The sequence below is a fragment of the Falco biarmicus genome, chromosome 6 (genome assembly GCF_023638135.1).
Source record: "Falco biarmicus isolate bFalBia1 chromosome 6, bFalBia1.pri, whole genome shotgun sequence".
NCBI lineage: Eukaryota > Metazoa > Chordata > Aves > Falconiformes > Falconidae > Falco > Falco biarmicus.
In genome coordinates this window covers 89771528-89794851 of record NC_079293.1, presented here as the reverse complement: position 1 = coordinate 89794851, position 23324 = coordinate 89771528, and the positions used below count along the sequence as shown (strand labels likewise).

The 23324-nt window shown below is 42.3% G+C and overlaps 1 protein-coding gene across 13 annotated transcripts in view; it reads left to right on the top strand.

The window, feature by feature from the left end:
- The window catches only part of EHBP1 (EH domain binding protein 1), a 219728-nt gene that overhangs the window by 130759 nt on the left and 65645 nt on the right, over window positions 1–23324 (top strand). For all 13 annotated transcript variants that reach the window (XM_056342895.1, XM_056342901.1, XM_056342900.1 and 10 more), the window contains 3 exons: window positions 14280–14458; window positions 15087–15135; window positions 21233–22147. In XM_056342895.1, the coding sequence (XP_056198870.1) occupies window positions 14280–14458; window positions 15087–15135; window positions 21233–22147 (1143 nt within the window). The remainder of the gene's footprint in view (window positions 1–14279; window positions 14459–15086; window positions 15136–21232; window positions 22148–23324) is intronic.

Sequence of the window (23324 nt, the reverse complement as noted above, 5' to 3'; positions counted from 1 at the left end):
AAGGTAATTCCAGTGAGAGCTTCCAAGTTTCTGAAATGTTCTTCTGTTTCTGGTCTCCTTGGATGTACAATTGGTTGCTTTAAAAACACTTACAATCTGTCTTCTTTGCAAGTACCTAAAGAGTCTGAGAACCCATACAACACATAGGGAATTAAGTTGTTTGCTTTGGAGAACTTTTATCTTTTTAGGAAGAATGTTTCTTTCCTTTTTTTGGAGGAAGCCAGTACTGTGACTGGTCCCCACACAAATGATATATATTGCTTCAGATTTTGGGTGTTGCGCTTTTCATTTTTTTGTGCTCAGATGGCATGTAATTTGCCCTTCATCACCACTTGTCTCACTTTCACTGTGTCTGACAGTTGCTCTGCCAATATTTCATGCTCAATACAGAAGAAAGAGAATAAAGAAAGAAAGACCATGCAGTGGGTGTACTTTCTGACCAGGTTTTAGCCATTTCACATCCTTGAGCTTCTGCACATTGCCCCTGCTGCTTTTGGTGAGAGGGATGGGCTCTGTGTGGAGCCCCAGCCAGGGGGTGGGAATGCTGCTGGAAAAGGCCTGTCTGCGTGGGAGCTGTTTGAGAAATAGATTAGCATTCTTTTACAATTATACTTAAAATGGGATAGTGTCATATTTGTTGAGTAAAGATGGGGTAAGATGCAAGTCAAATCCTACTCTGGTCTCATTTTCTGGTTTGTCCCTTTCAAGTTAGAGGATTCTTTAAAAAATTGGTTGGTGAGTTTGGCTGCGAGCTGTAGCTTTAGTTTCCGTAAGAATATCCCATTTGACCTCTTTTTGTGGTGAAGTTAGTTACAACTGTATTGCTCTTGTCTGATTTAGGACGTGAGAGATCTCTTGAGTTTCCCATAATGTGTGGGCAGAGAGAGCATCCCCTAAGGCCAGTGTGGAGCATCTGGGTCCCAGTCCTGCTCTGCAGAGCCTTCAAAACCATCTGTCTCTGTCAGCTGCAGCAGGGGGCTTGGGAGACTGATCCCACCTAAACTTCTCTTTCAAGAGTCCAGTGCTGCCCTCTTCCCACTGCAAACTGGCAGAAGGGACTGAAAAGCTATGAAACGGTAGCAGCACTTACTACTGCCAAGGTTTTATAAATAAGAGAGAATAAAAATCATTGCAAAGTTACTTTAAAGTTTATTTTACCATATGTAAATACTTACGTGAATGTCACTCATTGAGAAGCTACACTGACTGAAGTAGCATGCACGCTATATATTTATCAGCTATCCCACTAGTGCTTCAAGTGGTCAGTAAATTTTGATTGTAAGTGTAGGCAGAACTGCTCTTTGAACTCCCGCCCGTGCAGCTTTAAAGGTAAGGTGGCTCTTGGTCCAGTGATGTCACCGTACTCGTTTCCTAGTCGTGTCTTGGGTCATGCTTCTGCTGCAAAGCATTGCCTAGCAATCTGCAAACCCCAGGTTTTTGACGGATCCTACACCTTTAAGTAATGTTTAGAAGCTCATCTAAGTTGGAACTAATGCTCACTATTCGAACAAACTTTGTAGCTTCCACTGGAAGCTTATTTGGAGTGGTGTCAACAAAGTATAAAGTATGTTGGCTTTTATAAGTTTGTTAAAATGTAGACATTACAGCTAGTTTGCCATGTTTCCAGAGCTCTCCCTTAACACACACTTTCTCTTCTCTTTATTCTCCCCATTTCAAAGATAGTCATAATCATTTAATCTCTCGTTATGCAATTAGATATGTTGCTACACATTTATTAGCAAACTTACTGTCAGACTAGTAGTAATGCTCTAATTTACACTTCCCAAAGCATGAAAATTCCTGTGTAGGAATGAAGGCTCCCTTCTTTTCCCTCCTCCACCTATCCCGAGGTGCTCGTGCAGCGAGAGGTATTGCAGGAGGCTGAGATGTGTGAATGAGGAGTGCTCTACACGTTGCAACACCTGGACGTGATCAGACTTGTTAAAGATGATTTAGAAGACTTGTGCTTGAGTTTTCTGCATTTGTGCTGGCTGAAATTTTCCCCTCTATAACTCCTTGGGGTTCTCTGATAAATCTCGTCTCATACCCCAGCCCAAGGAAGAGCGATCGATACCTTCCCCCCCAGCCCCATCTAACAGCTCTGGTACTAGTGGTTGGAGGACTGAAGTCTTCTGGCACAATCTTTCTATCTAGGTGTTTCCTAGTCCTGACTGCGGACGGATATTTAGAATCACGAACAGCTCACACCAAAAGCACGTTAATTCATTGCATCATCCTGGGACCAACTGAGAGTCTTTCTTTCAGGAGTGCTTAACTTTATTTAGCCCAGCCATGTGAATCAAGTCCAAAGGACACTTAAAATGTGACACTTCCTTCCATTTATAACCTGTGGGCTCAAAGGCGTAACATCTCTTAAGGATTTTAATCCATTGGACACTAATGTGTTAGGGGTCCGGTGATGTTGTCTGTCTCGTCGCTGTGGAGTTAGTGACAGTTAATGTGCGGATTAATGATTCAAATAGTGGTGAAAGGCTAGTGAATCATGAATCTGTATCTCTGATACTGCCTTAGAAATGCCAACTGGAAACGATCAGAAGCCCCTATAGAGTTGTCTGTTCAGGAAAACCTATCAGGCTATCATCTCTATGCAACACTCATGAGTGTTAGGCGCTTTGCGTGTATAACGGTACCTGCTAAAACCCCACTCTGGTTCCTCGTGTTACCGTGTTGCAGCAGTACTTGCTTTCTCTCTCAGCAGCTTGGAATATTTTCTCTATTTATGATCTGCAAAATTTGTTCCTTGAAATTAAAATCAGCATTTTGTCTCAAAGCTTTTAATATTACAGTATTTACCACATAATATTTTCCTCGAAATGTTTCATTTTTATTTTTCAAAATATTTTTTTTTTTTTTTTTACTTTAGGGAATTTAAACCACACACACACAAAAAGCTGCTGAATAAATCACGTTGTTCCAGATGTTAAGCTAATTTTTCAAATGTTGATGTAAATACAGTACTGTATTAAGAAAAAAGCTATCTCTGCTGACAACGTTCTAACACTTAATTCAAAATTTTGTGAAGTAGATCCTGGGGATCATTCAGGAGTTTTACACGTGTAAAAAAATGAGACACAGAAGAACTGACTGCTGTGTGTTGCTGTAACACCCCTAGAACATGGCTAACGCCCAATTACTGCATGCTTAGACTTGGACGGTAATTACAATTGAGCTGTAAAATATTTTGACAGTTTCCAACTGGTGTGTGATTATTAGCCAGGCATCATAAGGGAATGAAGTACAGTGCTTTCATTAGGTTTCTATCATGATCTGCTTAAAAAAGGACTTCCAAAATAAATATGTAGCGTAAAGCATTAATCAAAAGCAGTATTTAATTATTAGCAGCTTTTCTTGACTTCTGCAGGAGAGAATTCCTCTCCCAAAGATTTTGATTTCTTAAATGAGACTTGCCATACCTTTATGCTTCAGCTTCTCATTTACAAGCTTTTACTTGTTGAGTGCTAAAAGCATAACCACACCAAATTTAATTTGTAGCATGAAAATTATGTGTGTATTTTTCAAGAGGATTGATTTGCCAGTGTTGAAGCTAGAAAAGCTTGTGTTAATTATGTATTATAAAACAAAAAGGATATTTTCATTTAACATGTATTTTTTCCTTTTAGCTGCACAAGCCCTAGCAATCAGCAAATTTGGATAGTGTTAGAATTCCTGGAAAAATGTGTGTTAAGCCAAGTGGCACTTGAATTACTGTTACTTCTACATGTATTTTTATTTTGAAATGAAACTAATAAAGCGAAAATATTCAAACTACATGCAAATTAAGCTCCAGGTTGTGCCAGTCTTGTTAAGTTCATTAAGCTATTGAATCCTTGAGTAGTGGCTGTTATTCCATGGGGGCTATTCACAGAATAAGGTACTATTCAATGAGGTAAAGATAGCAATCTGCCTTCACACTGCTTCAATAATGCTTGTTCCATTGGGCAACAGAAATAAGAATACTCAAGTGTGCCATTCTTTAATTTTTGACTTGCTTTATTTATTTGATAATACTTTGAGAGTTTATAAGTTGTTTATGAATGGTGTTTGTGAATGAAGCATTCTGTTTCTGGTGTAGAAGAATTTTTCACGCGTTATCACCTTGTTTTTTCTTTTTAAAAAAGAAAACCAAACCCTAAAGTGATTCTCGTTTCCCAGTTCACTCTGCTGGTGACACCCCTGCTGTGCCCGAGAGCCGAAGCCAGCCGATTCGGTCACGGGTGTTGCTTATGTCTCGCTGTTTGCCTAAATACCTCATTTCACCCAGCTGTAATCAGGTGGTTTCTTTTGCTGACTGTTGTCCTGGGTTTGACCCGAAGTCTTACCTTTCAGAGGAAATAGCCTTTCTAACGTATCCTAAATTTTAAAGTGAGCTGGTGACTTTCTGCGGAGATGTGCTGAGTGGGAGAGCACCTTCCTCTGCTGGTGTTTGAGGAGCTGGTAGGGTTGCACTTCTGCTGGAGCCGGTCTCCTAAACAACTGAAGGAGAAAAGACACGCTCTGTACAATTATTCGGAGAGTGGTGTTTGTGGTTGTTGAACTTGCCGTGTGTTCAGATAGCTGTGTGCCAGGAAAAAAGCAAAATATACTGTGCTGTGCAAGAAAATCTAATTAATGTGGGCAAATTAGTGCGTGAGTTGCTTATGAAACAAATAATATCAGGACCCCCACCCTAGGCTTAATTTTTAAAGTGGAAAGTAGGATTTTTTTGGTGGGTGACATGAGCAGAGAGGCCAGCGTGCGGTGTTGCTGGTGGGAGGTGGGGGTGCTGCAGCTCGCTTTCTGCTGCTGGAGAGCAGGGGCAGCTCTGCCAGGCTCCTGCTGGCTGGGGCAGCAGCCTGTGCCAGCTCTCTCCTTTCCCTGTAGGACCTGGTAGGTCCAAAACGCATCTTAAAAGATCACTTGGTCCTTCTATTTGCCCAAAGGCAAGTTCAGCTTTACAAAATGAGAGATTTCTTCAAGCTGTTGGTAAAGAGCTCCAGTAATGAAGTGTCCATGGCTTTCCAAGGCAGAGTGCTTCATTATACTGCCTTACGGATTGCCCCTCCTAATGTCTGACCTGTTGTAATTAAAACCTGTAACTTCATAACTTCATAACACTGGCATGGAGGGCAAAGGGTTTTCTTTCTTCTTCAGAATTGTACATGCTTGAAGATTTACCACGTTCCTATGACCTACGTTTGCTCCAGCTTCCTTCGTAGGTGATTTTGGGTTTTTTCTGCTTCCCCCTGCCCCAGTCTTTCTTTGGGCTCATCTTCCTTGCACTCTGCATCAGGGAAAAAGGACTGTACCATTTCTGCTGCGGCTTTATTGATGCTGAGTGGAGTGGGAGAGGCAGTACATGTCTTGCAAGCTTTATTCCTGTCTGCACATCTCAGTGTAATGTTTGTCTTTTTCACAACAACCTGATGTTGTTGACTTATGTCCGGCTTGAATAGAATGTTTCCCCCACATCCTTTTGTGAAGAGCTGTTACCTAACCAGTTCTTCCTCATCCTGCATTTGTGTAAACGATTACTCCTTCCTATGCTGTACCTATTGAATTTCATCCTGTTTTCTTCAGACCTTTTCTCCTTTTTATATGACTGGAATTCTTCTTGTGCATTTCACGTCCATCCCAGCTTCATGTCTGGTGTATCACCCTTGTTCCTAATTCAGACTTTCAACACTGAACCCAACAAATACTCTTGCAGGACCCTTTTTAATGGATAGTTCCAATAATCATTTAAAACTAGTCTCGGATATAGTTTTCCAGCCTGTTTTGCACCTATAGTGTGTGTCTCATTAAGACTGTTTTCCGTGCTTCCTTATGAGAGCGTCTTCGGAGACAACAAAAAGAGCTGAACTACAGTCATAATGTGTTACCTGCAGCTTCCTCTCTCCCCTGCCTGCTTCCCTCTTACAGCAGGAACTTGGACTGGTTGTCGTGATTTGTTGATGATAAATTAATGTTTGTTGCTTGTCTCCTTTTAACTTTCACATGCTAAGAAACAACTCTATTGTTTGTCCCACCTCTTTTTTGTTAGCTTTTCTGCATTCTTCTGATTTTTCTTTTTTTTTTATGCTTTTAAAGACTGGAAGGGAATGTAGACTTTCCCTGCTTTTCTAATATCTTGCCTGTCTTCACGTTTTCAAGCTGACCATTAATTGCAGATGTTGCTTCGTATTGGTTCCTCCAGTACCCTAGGATTACATTAAATGTGTTCAGCTGATCTGCAGGCATCTGGCAGGTCTAAGCTGTTTCCATCCCTGGCTGCAATCTGACCTTTTTGTGTCCGATACCAGCAATGCCGGTCTCCAGCTTGCATCTGACTTGTAGAATCAGGACGGGTGAAGAAAAAGGAAAAGCATTAAACATTTCAGATGCCTCCTCATCATCTGTGGATAGCTCCTCCTTACCACTGAGTGGTGAAGCAATATTTTTAACCTCCATCTTGTGATTGATTGCATAGAGTGGGCTGTCGATGCAGTAGTTTATCAAGGCTAAAACTGAGTTGTTTCCATTAAATTCTCATTTGACTATAGCTATCCTAAGGAGCTTTCTTGAGAATAGCTGTCTTTATGCCCAGTGTCAGCTCATGGATATCAACACCTCACGCAGGACTGTAGAACATGCTTATTTTATTTCCACCCTCAGTTTAAGAGGTGTACTCTGCCCTTCAGGGGCACCGCATCAGCTTCTGTGTCATCAATACTGGGCTTAAAAATACCAAGCGCTCTACATCAGCTTCTGTGTCATCAATACCGGGCTTAAAAATACCAAGCGCTCTAAGCCCCTCCACGCATGGAGGTTGTTTTCCTCCGTTGGTGCAATACCTGTACCAATCTGGCATCCGTCTTCTGTTCTCAAGTACTTAAACCAAAGGTTTCTCATTGGCGAAGACTGATGCTTCTATAAATCTGCCTGTGGCCGTGCATTAATCTAAATGATGCAGTAGCTTTACAAAACAGGTATCTGTAAAGTTCTGTGGAGCAATGTCACCTTAATGATACATCATCAGAAGGTTGCCTGAAAAAACAACGTCTGTTGAAACGTTCAGAGGAGTGAGAGAAGGGCTTGCATTTGTTTCATGGCTGATGTCAAAAGAAATTCCTGCAAAAGCAACAAGAGTTCACTGTTTTTAGGAAGAATTGGCAGTGACTCTCACTTTTAGTTTGCCTTGTGCTTGCTTTTAGAGAGATTCTTGTGACCTTTCCTGACAAGCTCTAACACTTCCATTGTTTGCTGCAGGCCTTTGAAATGTGGCAGAGATAGCCTTGGGCCCAGGGAGGTGCGTTTTGCTAGTTCAGTTCACATTTAACAAAGTTAAAAGCTTTGAAAATTGCTATTCCTCATCTGTGGTTGAAGTTGCTTAATTCTGGCAACCTGCCCCAAACCCTGAACGTTCCCGTCGTGGCAGAAAGCCAGGGACTGTGCGCCGGCAGCATCCTGGCAGCTCGTCGGGGCTTCCAGCGCAGATTACACAGGAGCGGAGGCTGCAGCCCCTGCGCCACCGGCAGCTGGGGAGAGGAAGGTGGACGCAAGGAAAATGCCTGTCTGTCTTCCCAGAGCTGGGAAATGAGGCCCCGTCCCTGCGTGTGACCTGCTCATACTGTTACATTACAAATACATGTAGTCATCAGAGAATGAGCTCAGCGTTTGCTTCTGCCTAATGGTATGAGCTAGACACCATTTCCAGTTTGTTTAATTGAAAACATGTCGTTCAAGACAAAGATGATGCGACCTCAGGGAAGAGAAGCTGGACAAGTTTCAGCCAATCCTTCTGTAATAGTGGGAGCTGGGAAGGAGCTCACTGGGGCTTTTTTCTCATGGCCGTTCTGACCATCAGATGAAATTACTTGCACATAAGTAACCAATTCATTACGTTGTCTCAGGTTGGTTTTTCCTTTACCAGCTCATTAGCATAATCTCCTTGCCATTAGCTGACAAATTTAGGGCTTCTCAACCTGGTGAGGTAGCTACCCTTGCTCCTGTGCTACAGTGCTGTTATCCTCTGCTAGCAACATCGACAGGGGGAGGTAGTCGTCTTGAAATAAACAGTCTGTCTTGTTCTTAATTAGTTCCCATGAGCAGACAGGCTCCGTGTCCTGTTGCCCAAGTGAGGAAATTGTCTGGTAGTTGATGTGTGTGGCTTGTGGTTCCGAAGGGTTGGAGTTCAGTTCCCAAATACTTGGGGTTTTTTTATCCTTTTAATCCCCAACAATGAAAACCAAACTAAAACCCTAAAAGACTCCGCTGAGAAAAAGTTACTTCATTGCTAGACAAAGTGAAAGCCGAAAGCAGGCTACCAGATAATTACCAAAATTACAAAATTAAATACTTGGCAGTTGTGAACTGCTGGATTTAAGGTAGCCTCAGTTACTGTGACCTCTCCTGTCTCTGTGCACTGTATGCCTGTAGGTTGTATACATGGAAATGTTTCAGTTGTGCGACTACATACCGTGTGTTTTTGCCGGACCACTTCCTCTGTGCTCAGAGCAAAAGTAACCGGACCCTGTAAGAGCAGGCAGCTGTCCGCAGGGCTGCCATTTCGGCTTTCCTGGGAGCTGGAAGGGGTTCAGCAGCACGTGGTCTCTTTGCTACGCAGGGTGGACGCCACAGAGCCTGGGCAGAGCATGTGGAACTGGTGTGTGACGCTGAGCAAGCTGCCTGGAGAGTGTTTGAGGCTACGAACGATGCGTGCCTCTCTTCAGGATGGCCAGTCTTCGACTTCATCTTAACTTGTCTGAGTCTGGCAGTTGGGTTTTGGCTATTCTGAGCACTGTCGCCTGCCCCCGGAGTCCGGAGGAGCACTTTGGTGGGATGCGTACGCCAGATTCACACCAGGTAGCATCTTAGTTCTGGTGACAGTTGATTCCCTTTACTGGCTCAGGCAAGCTATTTAATTCAGGCCATTTCCCTGTTTGTAAAATACCAGTTGTGAGGCTCTTATCACGTCAGTATATTCACTCGCCCATCGCAGTGCCCTAATGCTGTGTGCTGGCTCTCATGCCAGAGGTCACAGGCAAGTTGAAATGCGATGTTTGATGGAGCGTTTGCATCGTACTGCTTAAATGAAGCTGGGTGCCATATGCTTTTTGCCTTAAGCAGTTAGGTAGGCACAGTGTGAGAAGAAATGGGTAGTGATGATTAGAATAAAAAATAACATCGTGTTTGTTTGCGGGGTTGGACAAGTAAAAGTCATGAAACCAAGTCAAGCATGACGGACTTGCTAAACCTTGCAGGCAGGGACGCTGAAGGACAACCATTGTGTATATGACTCAGCCACAGGCAGCACAAACCCTGAGTTTAGGTGTGAGTCAGCGAGTGAGAGTGGCAAACTTGTGTTGCGTATCCACATTAGCTGTAGGCACCATCAGAAGAGTGAGGAAGGCAAAGTTTTAAGATGTCTGAGGCTGGAAAAACCTGGAGGTTACCTAAATACCTGTAATTAACCATATACAGGAAACAAATTCAGTGAATCTGTCTTCTCCCCGGCAGCTGGGTTTTCAGATCTCCTTCATTTTCAGGGACAGTAGGGACTAGAGGCGTTTTGGTAACCATATGCCATGCCATGCAAATAGAGAACAACAAAGTTAGAGACTATACTCCTAAACCACTAAGTCTGTGTATCAGAGTGAGAGGCTAGCAGAATTCCTCACACTTCTTCCTGGGAAATATCTGGTCTCTAACCCGTGCGCGCGCTTCCCTTACCAGAATCAAAGAGCAACGCCACGTGTATTCGGTTGTGTCACTGAAGCTGTCATGATGTTATGCTGACCTGCTACTTAAAAAATAACTAACTAGCCTAGGTAAAGAATGTTTCAGCACAGCTGGGTCATGAGGATGGTTTTTTCCATCCTTGGAGTAAAAAAGAAAGGAGTTTTATTCTGTCTTTGCAGACTCAATTTCCATATTCTATTTCGGTCCTGATACTGATTAAATATCAGCTTTAGACTTACGCCCGGACTGTTCCACAGCCCAGAAAAAACAAAATTGAATGCATGTTGGAAATGTACAGACCTTGCCAAAGGCATAAATTCTATTAAATGAGTGATATTCAATTTAAAGTACTCAGGCTAAGCAATTCCTCTGTGAAGAGCCCTGTGTTTAAAAAATAAAATTCTAGAGTGCCATCTTGGTGATATAAAATTATCTATTTGACTGAAATGTATTTGGATGTCTTGTTTATATTGCACCTTTCTACCATTTTTCAGACCACTCAGTTCAGCTGAGTTTCCCAAACTTTTTTTTTTTTATCCAGCCACATGCTGTGCATTTTGTCTCACCTGGTTGCATGTTTCTTTCATTCACCTTATCTTGCATTTTAACAGTTTCACAGATTTCAGGGATCCTAGGCAGCGCTGCAGTTTTGATTGGGGTAAGGGAAAATCCCTTCCATTTTGTTCAGTCAAATAAGCAGGTGGGGCCATTGCCTGTGTTCCTTCTTGAGGAGCAGAACTGTTTGTAGATCTTCCCAGCTCTGACCTCCCAGCCCTGCCTCAGTCTCCGCTTCCTCTCCTCCTGCAGTTCCTTACCGTTCCTCGGCTGTTCTCTCAACTCCTGTACTTTTTGGGGAGTTGGGTTCATTAATATAAAACTCAAATCTTCCACCCCGATTCCCAGAGCTGCTATGTACTCTTTTTTTTTTTTTCTTACCCCTCTCAGCACCTTTCTCCTCCAGCCCTCAGCACTGCCCCTTGCTCCCTCGAAGCCCCCTGCCCTGCAGCCTGCCAGCGGGCCCTGGGGAGCCGCAGACAGAGCCTGTGAGCTGTGTTCCGGCTGCTCCTGTGCCTCACGCGAGGGCTCGGTTCATCGCCCCATGTTCCCATCACCAGGTCCCGTCTTGAGTTTCTTCTCCTGAGCGTTGGCCAGTGTGTGTTGGATGTTGGAGATGCGCTTCAACCCTCGCTTTGCGAGCCATCGGGGCGCTTGCTGCTGCGTCCCTCAGAACAGCAACACAATAAGTATTTTAAAATGCAGGGATGCAGTCTAATGCTAGAGCTGTTGTCCTCTTGTTAACATAGAGTAATGGTCTGATGGGATAATCTCCCAAGAGGAAAAACGTGTATGCTATAAAATGTATTAATTAAGCTTCCAGCACATGTAGAAGAATAAAGTGAAGATACTTCTGTTGACTGTGAAACAAAGATATCCTGAAGCTAGTGCTGACTCCAGCTGATAAATCTACCCACATGGTGCTGTGCCAGGGTGTGAGCTAGCATGTGAGGGACCGGCTCTGGAACCTCTGCGCTTGCCACGCAGTTAACCCAAGCTGGATAAAAGTCGGTTGTACGCGGTTCAGTGGGGAGCTGATCAGCGAGCGGGTCTGGTGACCTGTTGTGGGAAGCTCCTGCTTGGTGGTGGCATTTCCAGGCAAGTTCTCAGGGACTTCAGCTTTTCAGCTCAGAAAGCCAAGTTGCAACTGCCGTATGTTTTAGAAGAATTGTGTAGTCGGTACTGAAAAGAATTATGTAAGAAAAAGCTAATCGAACTTTAACTCCATTTGATAGGTTCCTACAGATTCTGCAGAACAAATATATGCTAGAAATAGGCGCTTGGTAGTAACTGTGTTTGCACTGAACCTGTAACTAATGTGTATAACCTACAGGTATTGAAGGGAAATGTTTTTTCATACTGATGCTTCACAAAAAAATCAAAGCTAACGTTTGTTAACCCTTCTGAAGGGGTGTCAAGTGCTCACGCACAATTCTGCCATTGCTCAGTCATTTCCAGTGTGTCTGGAGTTGAGTGCTTATGCTGTAGATTAAATAATGAAAGCTTTGACTTAGGTGGTGAATAAGAGCATAACATTATCATAAGATTAACTTCACCTTTATCCAAAAAAACTTGGAGTACTAAGTCTGGAAAGAAAGCCATATATAATTTCTGCTTTATCAGCTAGAGAAGAGAAAACTGTGTAAATACATCATGCACATGCTGAATCTTGTATATTTTGCATAGAATACTTTCAGAAAATCTAAAGTAAATGGAAGGACAAACACGGGAGAAAAAGCTCCAACTTAAGTACAGATTTTCCAGGAATTGTAATCAGGGCTTTAAAAAAATGATAATATGTAAACAAAATACCAAGGGGCATCCAAAGGTATTAAATCAATAAGTTTAGAATTTTGCAAAACCTGGCTTTAAAATCAATTACATCTTCAGTTTGTTAGCTGTGCAATTAAGGCATTTGAATGGTAATTTTGCCTAAGGCAATTTTAGAGTTAACTAGAAAGTATTTAGGTGGTGACTGGAACATTTAACATTTCTGTAGAGAGTTTCAGTAACAAGTACTATGACCTTATAGTTGACATTTAATGTATCTGGTAGGTAGTGCCCTATGGTTTGAAGATGTAGCTCTGTGCTTTAAAAATTTGTTAAAATATCATTTTCCACATCTTGATAGTACCATTTTAATTATTTTCTCCCAGTGGTGTTATTTCTGTTTATATAATTCAGGTAGCAAATATATTTTAAGCCAACGTAGCACCTTAAATTTGGGGTCAGTGGTTAGTTACTGGGTTTTGCTTCAAGTTGTAAAAAAAACTGAAGAAGAACCTGATCTTAATTACATCACTCTGACTCTGGAGTAACTGTCTGGCAGCTCTTAACCAATATTTGTTTCTCTAATTAAAATCTGTTGCATGGTGAAGAAAGTTTATCATTTGTTGCTGCTTTTTTCCCCCCTATTTTATATATCCCTGTTAAGATGCTAATTATTGTATTTAGAAATATGTCTTAGCATTAAAGGATTTGTTCGTGCTGATTTGAATCATTGACAGGATTTAAAAAAAAATACCAAACACTTTTTAACAAGTTATTTTGTACCTATGATCCAGCATTTAAAAAAAAAAAAAAATCTCAGCAAGGTATACATTTTGCTCTTTCTAAATGAGCTGGCAGTGCTTCTATCTGATGATGAGGTAGGTGTGTTTATAAAACAACTTTTTAGGGCTGACTGTCACGGTAAATGAAAAATTGCCTTCCTGGTTCTGTAGATGTGCTTCCCCAGCAGCAGTGGAAGCATAAATCAGTTGGTAGCTGGCAGCTAACTGCTGACACTGACACGCTGCAGTCAAGGGGGGGCATCGTTGGTCTTTCGCAAACAGGCAATATGGCCAAAAGGGTTTGCTTGGGGCGCTTCTGTGGCTGTGACAGAGTAACAGAGTAATTTAGTAAACAGTAAATGCCTTGCTCTATTTTTGTCTTAATTTGGGAACTCTCCAGCTATAAGGTGCACAGGCAGCATGTTTTGTTGTCTACGTATGCTTTTAATGATACTACATTGAAAGACTGAGTGGGCTCAGTTCTTCCCTTGTAAATCAGAATTTGGATTTACGTCCGGCAAGTTCAGTCTGTTTAATTACATCTAAGAAGTTTTTACAGTGGTGATATTTTCCGGTGAAATTAGTCTGTATCTCCTGAAGACCTCAGCTGCAATTAGTAAGCAATTCTGTGTGAATTTGCGGAACAGCTGACAGTGACAAATGCCAAATGCCTGAAATACTTTATTCCATTTTAATTCTTGGTTTGTGCTAACAAAAACTTTACTAAAAGCGTCAAAATACCCTTTCGGGAAGCAATTGTTGTTAGATAATGATACCTGTTAGAAACCGCCCTCCAATAGTGGTTTATGGCCGAAATTCCTTTTCCACATGGAAAACCTGAAGCCTGGAAGAGGCAGCTCTCTGGGTACGGTTGGTTGGGAGCGGCTGTTCAGGAGCACGGTGCCCTGTGCCAGCCTGCGCTGTGGCTCAACCAGGTGCAGCGCGGCCACAGCCTTCCTGCGGGGCCTGGGCACGGGCACCGACCCCCGTGCCATACGGGGGGTCACGGCTCTGCCTCGCGCCCGCTCCCAGCCAGCCCCCGCCACCTTAGCATCCTTACCGGTGGCTTCGCGGGTACTCTCCTGTGGCTGGGTTTTGGGAAATCTTGCCCAGGGTGTGTATCGCGGGCTGTGTGGGACTGTGTCTTAAGTGTTTAAGCGTGGTGTTTCCACTGGTGCAACTCCTGGCCGGTTCTCCTACGGAGATCTGGAATCCCATATATCTGCATCCTTTGGAGACAAGTGCCAAGGGTGAGAACTGGAGATAAAAACTTGCAGTCTGTGTCTTTTGCAAGTTACAGTCACTGTAAACTGACAGCTGTGAAGGACCTGAACTCACATCAAAGGATGCAGATCATCTAGTTAGGTCAACTAATGTTAATTCACATCTTCCATTAAATTCTTTTATCTTCTTCTCTTTTTTCTCTTTCCTTTTTTTTTTTTTTCTCTTTTCCAGCCAAGCCCGATACCAAGTCCTGTTTTGGGGAGAAAGCCAAACGCGAGTCAGTCCCTGCTCGTGTGGTGCAAAGAAGTTACAAAAAACTATAGGGGAGTGAAAATCACCAATTTTACTACGTCGTGGAGAAATGGTTTATCCTTTTGTGCAATATTACATCACTTTAGACCAGACCTGATGTAAGTTGTATGCTCTTTGCCTTCATAAACTAACTCTCAGAAATGTATAACATTTAAATTTACGTAAAAATGAAATCCCTATTCATTCCAGGTGTTGAACTTTTTTCACCCTTGTCTTTCAAGCAGGGAACCATCCTTTCTAAGAACACAGATTTATGAATGCTCAGACTTTATGACCTCTTTGCTCTCCCTTGTTGCATAAACAATTGTTTCTCCCCCTCTCTGTGATTTGTTTTTCTTCTTCTTAATCTTATACAAAGAACTGACTTCAGGATGATTATGAAAATTGTGCTAGTGTTGAAATGAGATGAGAGGAATAAGCTCTTTGTACACTGACAAGGACGGATTACCTGCTGGTAAATTTGGTTGTCAAGGCTGGCCTCTAGTCCTGCCTTAACTTCTTTTTTAGGTAGAAAGCTTCAGGCAATGAAACATGTAATCGGTGTTTGTTTATTTATTTATTTATTCCTTTAATTTTCCACACTATTAGTTTTGTTGATTGAATTGCTGTGAAATTGCTAGTTACTGTATGATATTTCTGTATGTCAAATTTTTAGATGCGGTTTGTTTTAAAACTGCTGCTTTTATCAAATACTGTACATACCTACTGTGCCATTTTCCCCCTCAGTGACTACAAGTCCCTGAATCCTCAAGATATTAAAGAGAACAACAAAAAGGTAAGAACTGCCAGGAAAAAAGAAAAGACATAGCTTCAATTTTGGCTTCACTGCAGGTTTTTATTAATTTTGGGGAAGTGTGGTTGTTTTGTAAGGTTGTAACTGCTGCTCACAGAAGGTATTCGGCCTCCTGCGGTTCCAATGGGATGCATTATTGACTCTGGTTTGTCATGGTCTTTAACATTCACAACAAGTCAAGGCTGGCATTAGAGTTTAAGTGTGAAAGCAGAGGGAAGGGCTGCCCAGCCTTCTGCGATCACTCCTCTTGATTTTTCTGATCAGCCACATAATTAAAAAAAAAAAACAACGTAAGTGCTCTCGGTCTGTCGTACGCCAGACTTTTTCTGCTGCTGTAATGGGGCGTCGTGTGTCGGTCACGATTGATGGTGCTTTGATGGTGATTTCTGTATTTTTAAAGATGAAATTTTACACCTACTTCTACGTTGCACCAGCCGAGTGAAGTGGTTTGTGCCACATGGAAAGCTTAGGGCCAAGTGTTGAGACAATACTTTGCAAATAAACTGAATTATTAGCAAAATAGTTTATAGCATTGTGCTGGGCAGCTGTTTTAAAACAACCTTTGTACCTTTGTGATGCAAAGGTGGAAAAAGTTTCTCTGGAAGTATCAGGAACTTGCTTTGGGAGTCACCAGAGGACTTTTTATTTCTGCTTGCTATTTTAGACCTGTTAGAAGCTTTGCTGGGCCCTAGGGACACGTTTAGAAATGTTAATTTTCATGTGAGTCACTGATAATAAAATTGTTCCTGAAGATCGCCTGAGAATTGTTTTTAAGTAGCTGCTTTCTTAGTGCTGTGATTTTATTTTTACATTGCTTTAAAAGCACTAAATTTAATTGGGATGAAGTTATAAAAATATACTTTGAATAAATTAATTAGGTTCAATATTATATGGGAAATGTAACTCAGGAATGTTAGATTGTAGATAGGTGGAATTCCTGAAAGTGCTTTGTTAAAATTCATTTGTGTTTGTGGTAATTATCTTATAATGTGCCTGCACTCTTAAGTGTCAGCCAGGGAGTTACTTGTCTTTAAAATAGAATTTAAGCATTATAAATAATGAAATACCTCTGAGCGGCTGTTATCTAATGAGTGATTTGGCCAGTGATACCTTTTTCATACTAATACAGGGTCTTATGATGACCTAAGTGGATTATCCGTGACATCATAGTGTTTTCTGTGACCATATGGTTTTGTACTTAAAGTTTCGTTGAGCGTCCAGGCTCATTAAGCTGGATTATAAAAAGAGAAAGAATAGATAATTAATTAAAAATGTTGGCAGTCCAATCAGTCATCTTTTCCTTATGAAACTGTGATGGCAAACGGTGAACTTCTTGGCCCGTCTCTCTCACAAGCTATAGTTCCCAGGGCTGAAGAAGGAATGATTGTTGTTATTGTGCAGGTTTTTTCCTTTCATCACTTGGCAAGCCTTCGCCTGACAGCTACATTGAGTATCCCAGTTGCTTCCTGCAGATTTATTTCCTGGTCTCACACAGTTCTGCCCGATAACCCTGCGTGCCCTTGGTTGGAGTGAATGCAGCACTGGCAACAATGGCTACCTAGACATTCCATGCAGATATGGAACACGTTTGACAGCGATTCCTCCTAACCAATTAAAATAACATCTGTGGATGAATAGGTCAATTTTCTTTGTCTGAAGCAACACCCCCCTGCCCCCTGAAAGGAGTTAATAGGTGACTGTGGCCACAGATTAAAGGTTAACCTATAGAGTATATCTTTTAGAAGCGCGTGACCGTGTTTGTATTTTAATAAAAATCTTGAGACAACTATTTCAGTGCAGTTACTGTGTATAATTACACACGGAAACGCGCTGTTACAACAGGCACATCATCGGGCCTTCTTTATAGCACACGGGGCATTCGCCAAATTGGTGCTGCCACTGATGCTAGATAAAAAAAGGTCTTTGCCTGTGACATCTGATCTTTGCCAATATGTCAGTGTGTTACATAGCTAGGAAATGGCTGGAATACTGCCCGTGGTGCTTGTGCTGATGGATCCCAATTGATGTCTGTCAATCAGCTTGTCAGTAAATTAAAAAAGAAGAAATTTCATCAGGAGATAGGTAAATAGGCTTAGTGTCCTGAATATACGTATGTGTGCACGTTTGTATTGTAATTTCCGCAATATAATTATCTCTTTCAAAAAAAAACCCAAAACCCAAACAAACAAGAAAATGAACAAAAAAAACCCCAAACCAAAAACCCCCAAATGGCTACTCCAGTTTACATTAGCGTCATTCAGAATTCAAAGATATTTGGGGAGCATAATGCCCACTGCAAATTCAAACTTCTGTCAGGAGCAACAGAGAAACCAGGATTATCTTTGAAAAAGTTAGAAATGTTACAGGCATACTTTCCTGGCTGATCCAAAGAGTTGTGGTTCTACTTAAATCTCACATACATCTAGGTATTGTATAGCCTTCCCAGTAACATTAACCGACTAATTTTATTTAATATGTCCATTTGATTATTAGTAATTAATAATTAAAAATGTGTTAAGATTGCAGCTTACTGGCAATATAGTCCCTTATGAAGAACAGAAATTTTTCATATTGCTAATAACATGTCCTGCACTTTAAAAATGTAAGCTACTAAACTACACTTGGCTGGAGTTTGGAGGGGATGAAAGAATGAGAAGTGGAAGGGCACAACAGTATGGTTCTACTAATGAACTTCTGGGTTTAATTATTTTATTGTTTAGAGTACCTTGTTTCATTTGAGGGATTATCGTGTGGAAATACTAATATATCTTCTGGATGTTTGATTGGAGTTTTCCATTTTAGTGATGCACTTTTTTCTTTTTCTTTTCCTCCAGTTTTTGACCATTTCTACTAAATTCCTCAATACATTTGAATTTGAGTGATTGTCTTAAGAAAATATTCCATTTTGCAAGGAAGGAATCCCTATTTTAGAATATACATTTGAACAGAAGAATTCAGAATTACAGGGATAGCATTGAGTCAAAATGGAAAGTTTCCTTACCTTTAAGCTGATGGCCATATTTTTGTAACAGGCATTCACACTCGCTTCTAACATTTGATTCCACAGAATCGTAAGCAGATATTTAATTGTGTGTGTAGGCGTTGCTCGTTGACCTCGGTGGGATCACACAGGGAGCACAGTTAAACAAGCACATAAAAACATTTGCAAAATCAAGGCTTAGTTATGCCTCTGTTTAACAAAAAGTAATTTCACTTGGAAAATTTACTCTGTGAATACCATGTTACAAACAAGTTAGAAACACGAGGCAGTTATAAATGCACTGGAGTAGCAAGAAGCTCCCAGCTTTTCCAACAGTGCAGGAGAATCCACCGCACGCTGCTGGGTGGGTGCTCACCAACGTACGATTGCTATTTATAGACTAATGGCTGTAAAACATTGGCGTAGCAATCTAGATATCTAGTGTGCTTCAAAAGGAGAGAGGCAAGAATGTGTATCATCCGGAATGAGAAGAAGAGGGGATGGGGAATAAGTATCTGGCATCAGTGGGAAACTTGTGTTTAATCCCAAGCATCGCCAGAAGAACTGAGCAGACAGTGAAAAGTGGTTGCAGCTGGATCGAGGTTATCCATCGTCCCAAATTCAGTCCTGTTGTAGTGTTACCCATTCTAAGCCAGTGACAACTCTGAAACGCTGTCCCCACCTTCATTTTACAGACCCTGGGAGATATTCGTAGGATTTAGTTTTGTTAGCATATGAATAAGAAATTAAGAGCATAGAAGAGTTCAGGTCAAGTTGTGTCAGCTTTGGCTGCCATGGACTGCTCAGCCCATCCTGAGGTAACCTTCCGTTCCTCGGATGGTGCCTCCCACTGCGCGCCGTGAGGGGTAACAGGTTGTTTGTGCCACTGAGTCAGCACTGACCCACCTAGTCACACACACGTCCTGGTGCTGCCTTTGGTCCGCAGGACCATGCAGCTGGCTCGCTGCCCTGCTCTGCCCAGCCGCTGTGCTGCTGGTGCGTGAGCGTCTGTCATTCCCAGTACCTGCCCCAGCTTAGGCTGCCCCCCCGATCCCTGCGCTGCTCTCCTTTGCCTCCCCTCTCTCTGTGCTCCTCGCCTCTGTTCAGTGCCACCTCTCTTGCCTCCCTCCTCTCCGTATCCAGCCGGATCCTGCTCTTCCAGCTCTGTGTCCCAGGAATGGGTAAATGACAGCTGTCCCTCTTCTACCACCTGAGTTCTTTCCATTCCCTCCCACCCATCCTTTTCCTGCTCTTCTACTCCGTCTGGAGCGTTGTATCAGCAAACACAGCAGTTGTGTTTTCCGCTGCTGCTCCTCGATCTACGCACAGCTCTGCTGTTATAAATGGCATAACAATCTCTCATAATGAACCTTCCCAAGAAACGATCCGCCACCAAAGACCAGCAATTATTTTAGGCCAAATCATTTTGCACAGGGAGAGCCAGAAGGGCTTAAAACCAAATTATTCAGATAATTTCTACGTCTAGGTAAACTCTGTGAATCATTTGTTAAAGTGATACAAAAATGACTGCACCATAAATGCTGCGGCAAGTTATACCTGAGCATGCGGGGAAGCGCGCAGGAACTGTGGGAGATGAATTCCAGCTGTCAGAAGCAGTGCTGGAGAAGTGGCCAAGATGAAAGCGGCCTGGCCCTGGCGCGGGGGGACGGGGGAGCCCGCTTTGTGCAGAGCAAGTGAAACGGCCGGCTCTGCCGGGGCGGCCGGGCCCGCGGGCACTCACCCTGCAGCGTTCACGGGCACGAAAACCAAGCGGATGAAAAGAGTCGGGTTCTTTTCTTTCTCCCACCCTTCTAAAACTAAATACATTAAGGAAATTATGTAAAACTGGGGTAGAGTTGAAGCCAGTGATGTGTGTTATTGTTTCCCTGTGAAAGGACAGGTTCTTGTCCATGTCTTACATTTAGCATCCCTTTTTGTTCCCAGTAGCATAGGGGCAGCTGTGAACGTTTCGGACCCCGTCAGAGGCAGGAGAATAGAGCTGCAGCGTGGCGGGGGGAGAAGCCAGCATGCTCTGAGTGCTTCTACGCTAACAGGAGGCCTCTTTAAAGGCTTCCTTGAAACTCAATATTGTCTTCCAGGGTTAATCCAGGATAGTAATAATTAATTGTAAATTGAGAAACGGCTCTAATTCTTCAAAACTAGAAAAACCTGATGCACCAAGCCCACTGGCTTAAAGGGCTAGCAGAAAGGAGACAATGTGGCCTCACAAAGTGGGAGGCTTGCAAACTGTTCAGCTTTGGGAAATGAAAGTGGAGTGGGAATGAAATTCACTTTCTCTTTCTTATAAATGTAGTATCAACAAATGTTTTTAAAATGCATTTCTTTGTTGGATTAATGTGATATATCTCTTATATCAAGTAATCTGCGGTGGTGGTCTTTTTGCCTATCTGGACATAGTTTTTCATCAACACAAATCACTGCAATTACATGACCAGGAGAAGAGAGAAGGTTGATCGCCAGTGATAAAGCCCAAGATGGATTAGTGTTGTGTTTCTTATATCTTTGTTTCTTATCTTAAAAAGCCATCCTTAGTTGCTTTTTTTCTGGTCCAACTCTTACACTTTTTTTTTTGTGTGTGCTTGTTTCCTGCTACTTGAGTAAGAACCACTTAAGACATTGGTAGGTTTTCTGAGTGCAAACAGAAGGGCTTTTAAGTTGTGGTTTCATGAACAGCTTTTCACTCATGGAAGTGGCGTCATTTTGAGTAACTAAAGATTTTAGTGTAGTGTGCTATTGAGGTATGTTAAAAACATTTGAAACAGTGCCATTTGAGTGTCTTCACTGGCCATATTCTCTTGGGTTTGCATTGCTGTTGGGATACTCTGGGAGATATCTAGAAACCATTGGGGAAAAATCGATGAGTTTGATGTTGGATTGTGAAAAAAAAAAAAAAAAGGTAACTGCTGTAATGAAGCCAAAAGACTCATAAGTAGTAAGAGTTGAACTCATACTGTTCCTGTAATACTGGGTATGTTTTAGGCTTGCTTATTTTGACTGAAACTTCCACTTGCATTCTTGAAATGTTATGTTATGTAAGCAACTGCCATGTTGTAATCTTTATTTTGTCTGTTTTTAAAGGCATATGATGGATTTGCCAGTTTAGGAATATCACGATTGCTGGAACCTTCTGACATGGTTTTATTAGCGATACCTGACAAACTGACTGTCATGACCTATCTCTATCAAATAAGGGCGCATTTCTGTGGCCAGGAATTAAACGTGGTTCAAATAGAGGAGAACAGTAGTAAAAGCACATACAAAGTGGGTAACTATGAAACGGACACAAACAGTTCTGTCGACCAGGAAAAATTCTACGCGGAGCTGAGCGACCTGAACCGGGAGCCCGAGCTGCACCCGCCGGACAGCGGTTTGGCAGACTTTGCTTCTCAGGATGACTCCGTGTTTGTAAATGACAGTGGTGTTGGTGAATCTGAGAGCGAGCACCAAACTCCTGATGACCATTTAAGCCCAAGCACAGCTTCCCCTTCTTCTCGCAGGACTCGAAGTGACACAGATCCACAGAAATCCCAGCAGAGCTCTGGAAGGACTTCTGCGTCTGAAGAGGTTGGGCGGTGTGGTGGTACAGATGCAGCACAAGCACAGCCTGTGTTGGGGAGGAAGAAATTGCTGATAGCTGATAATTTAGACTTGAGTGACTTGGCACATGTCGGTGATGAAAAAGAGGATGTGTCTCCCACAGCTGCTGGTGAAGATAACGACAAGAAGAGACACCAGAGCTCAGACAGTACCTCTGGTTCCTCAGAGCAAGAAAAGCTGGGACGTATCGGGTCCACGGAGAGCACGAGAGCAGATCCCGGTTCGCCAGTCACAAACCCAAGTTCATCTCCTACTTCTAAGCTTGGATACTCCTTCAAAAAGGATACGGATCTCACAAAGAAACCGCATGCTTCTCTGAGGCAAACAGAATCCGAGTCTGACGGTGATGCCAGAACAGCTTTAAATCATGCGGATCAATCTGCAAAAACAGCCCAGGTAAGAAATTTAACCTGTCTTACACCTGCGAGTTGGGATGGAGTTGCTGTTCGAGTTCTTTCTCCATGTTCATAATTTGCACCGTATCGTCAGTGTAAATGGCGAGATGACCAGGGTATTTTTATTGTTGTGCCATAAATACTTCGAAAAGTAGGTGGTGCTGAAAAAGAGCCGTTAGGTGAAAAAATATTTTACAGGCATTGTCCTCCTGTTAATCTTTCTGATCTCTTTGATATTAAAGTTGTATTCTCAGCTGTCTGAAAGAAGGTGGCTCCAAGGCTCTTGCCACTGAGGTGTGGCAACACCTTTCTTCTGAGTATTGCATACTGAAGCAAAAACTGCAAAAAGGCTTATCAATTCATTGATCGATATTCAAAAATTGTAAAGTTTTGAATACTTTAAAATGTACCAAAGAGATTTCAAAATCTTGTCTGAGAAACCACACAGCCTTGTGAAAATAGCCACGATGGTGATGTAGAAACTTCAGAAAATGAAGTTACGCTGTTCATCGACTGGCGTGAAGTACAGTTACTTAACTACAGTATCACTTTCTTTTCTCTAAGGAAACAAAGTGTATGCCTAGCTACCTTGCAGATTTAGTGTGAGGATGAACGCTGAATATTATATAAATGCTGAGTATTATCAATAAAACATATCACAAAAATACATTAAAAATGTTTTCAGCCCTTTTTACAGAATTGCCACAGCAGGCTCATGGTGTTACCTGTGACGGGCTTTCTTGAGTTTGGGCTTTCTCTGGCATTGTGTCGTTAGCTCTGGTGGGAAAGGAATATAGGAGGGTTTGGGGCACTGTGGATCGCTTCACGTATTTTTACATTTTTTCCTGAGTAAGCATCATAAAGGTTTATTTTATTGCAAGAGAAGCAGTCTGTTGATGGGTAATAATCACCAAATATGAGTTCCATAGCCAGCTAATTTCTTTCCTTTAATTGGTGAAGTCTCATGAAGTTTTCTTCATCATCATCTTTGTGTGCCGGGTGAGAAGGGAACGGCTTGGCCCACACACAGTGGTGGAACAGGAGGAGACGGGATGGGATGTCTTCTCTGTGAAGACTTCAATGTGCAAGCGTGTAGTAGGCCAAGAAGAAGGAAGAGATGACCCCGACGAGTTCTCTGCTGTTAAATGTCTGTGCGTTTGCACATGGTGGCAGAACCT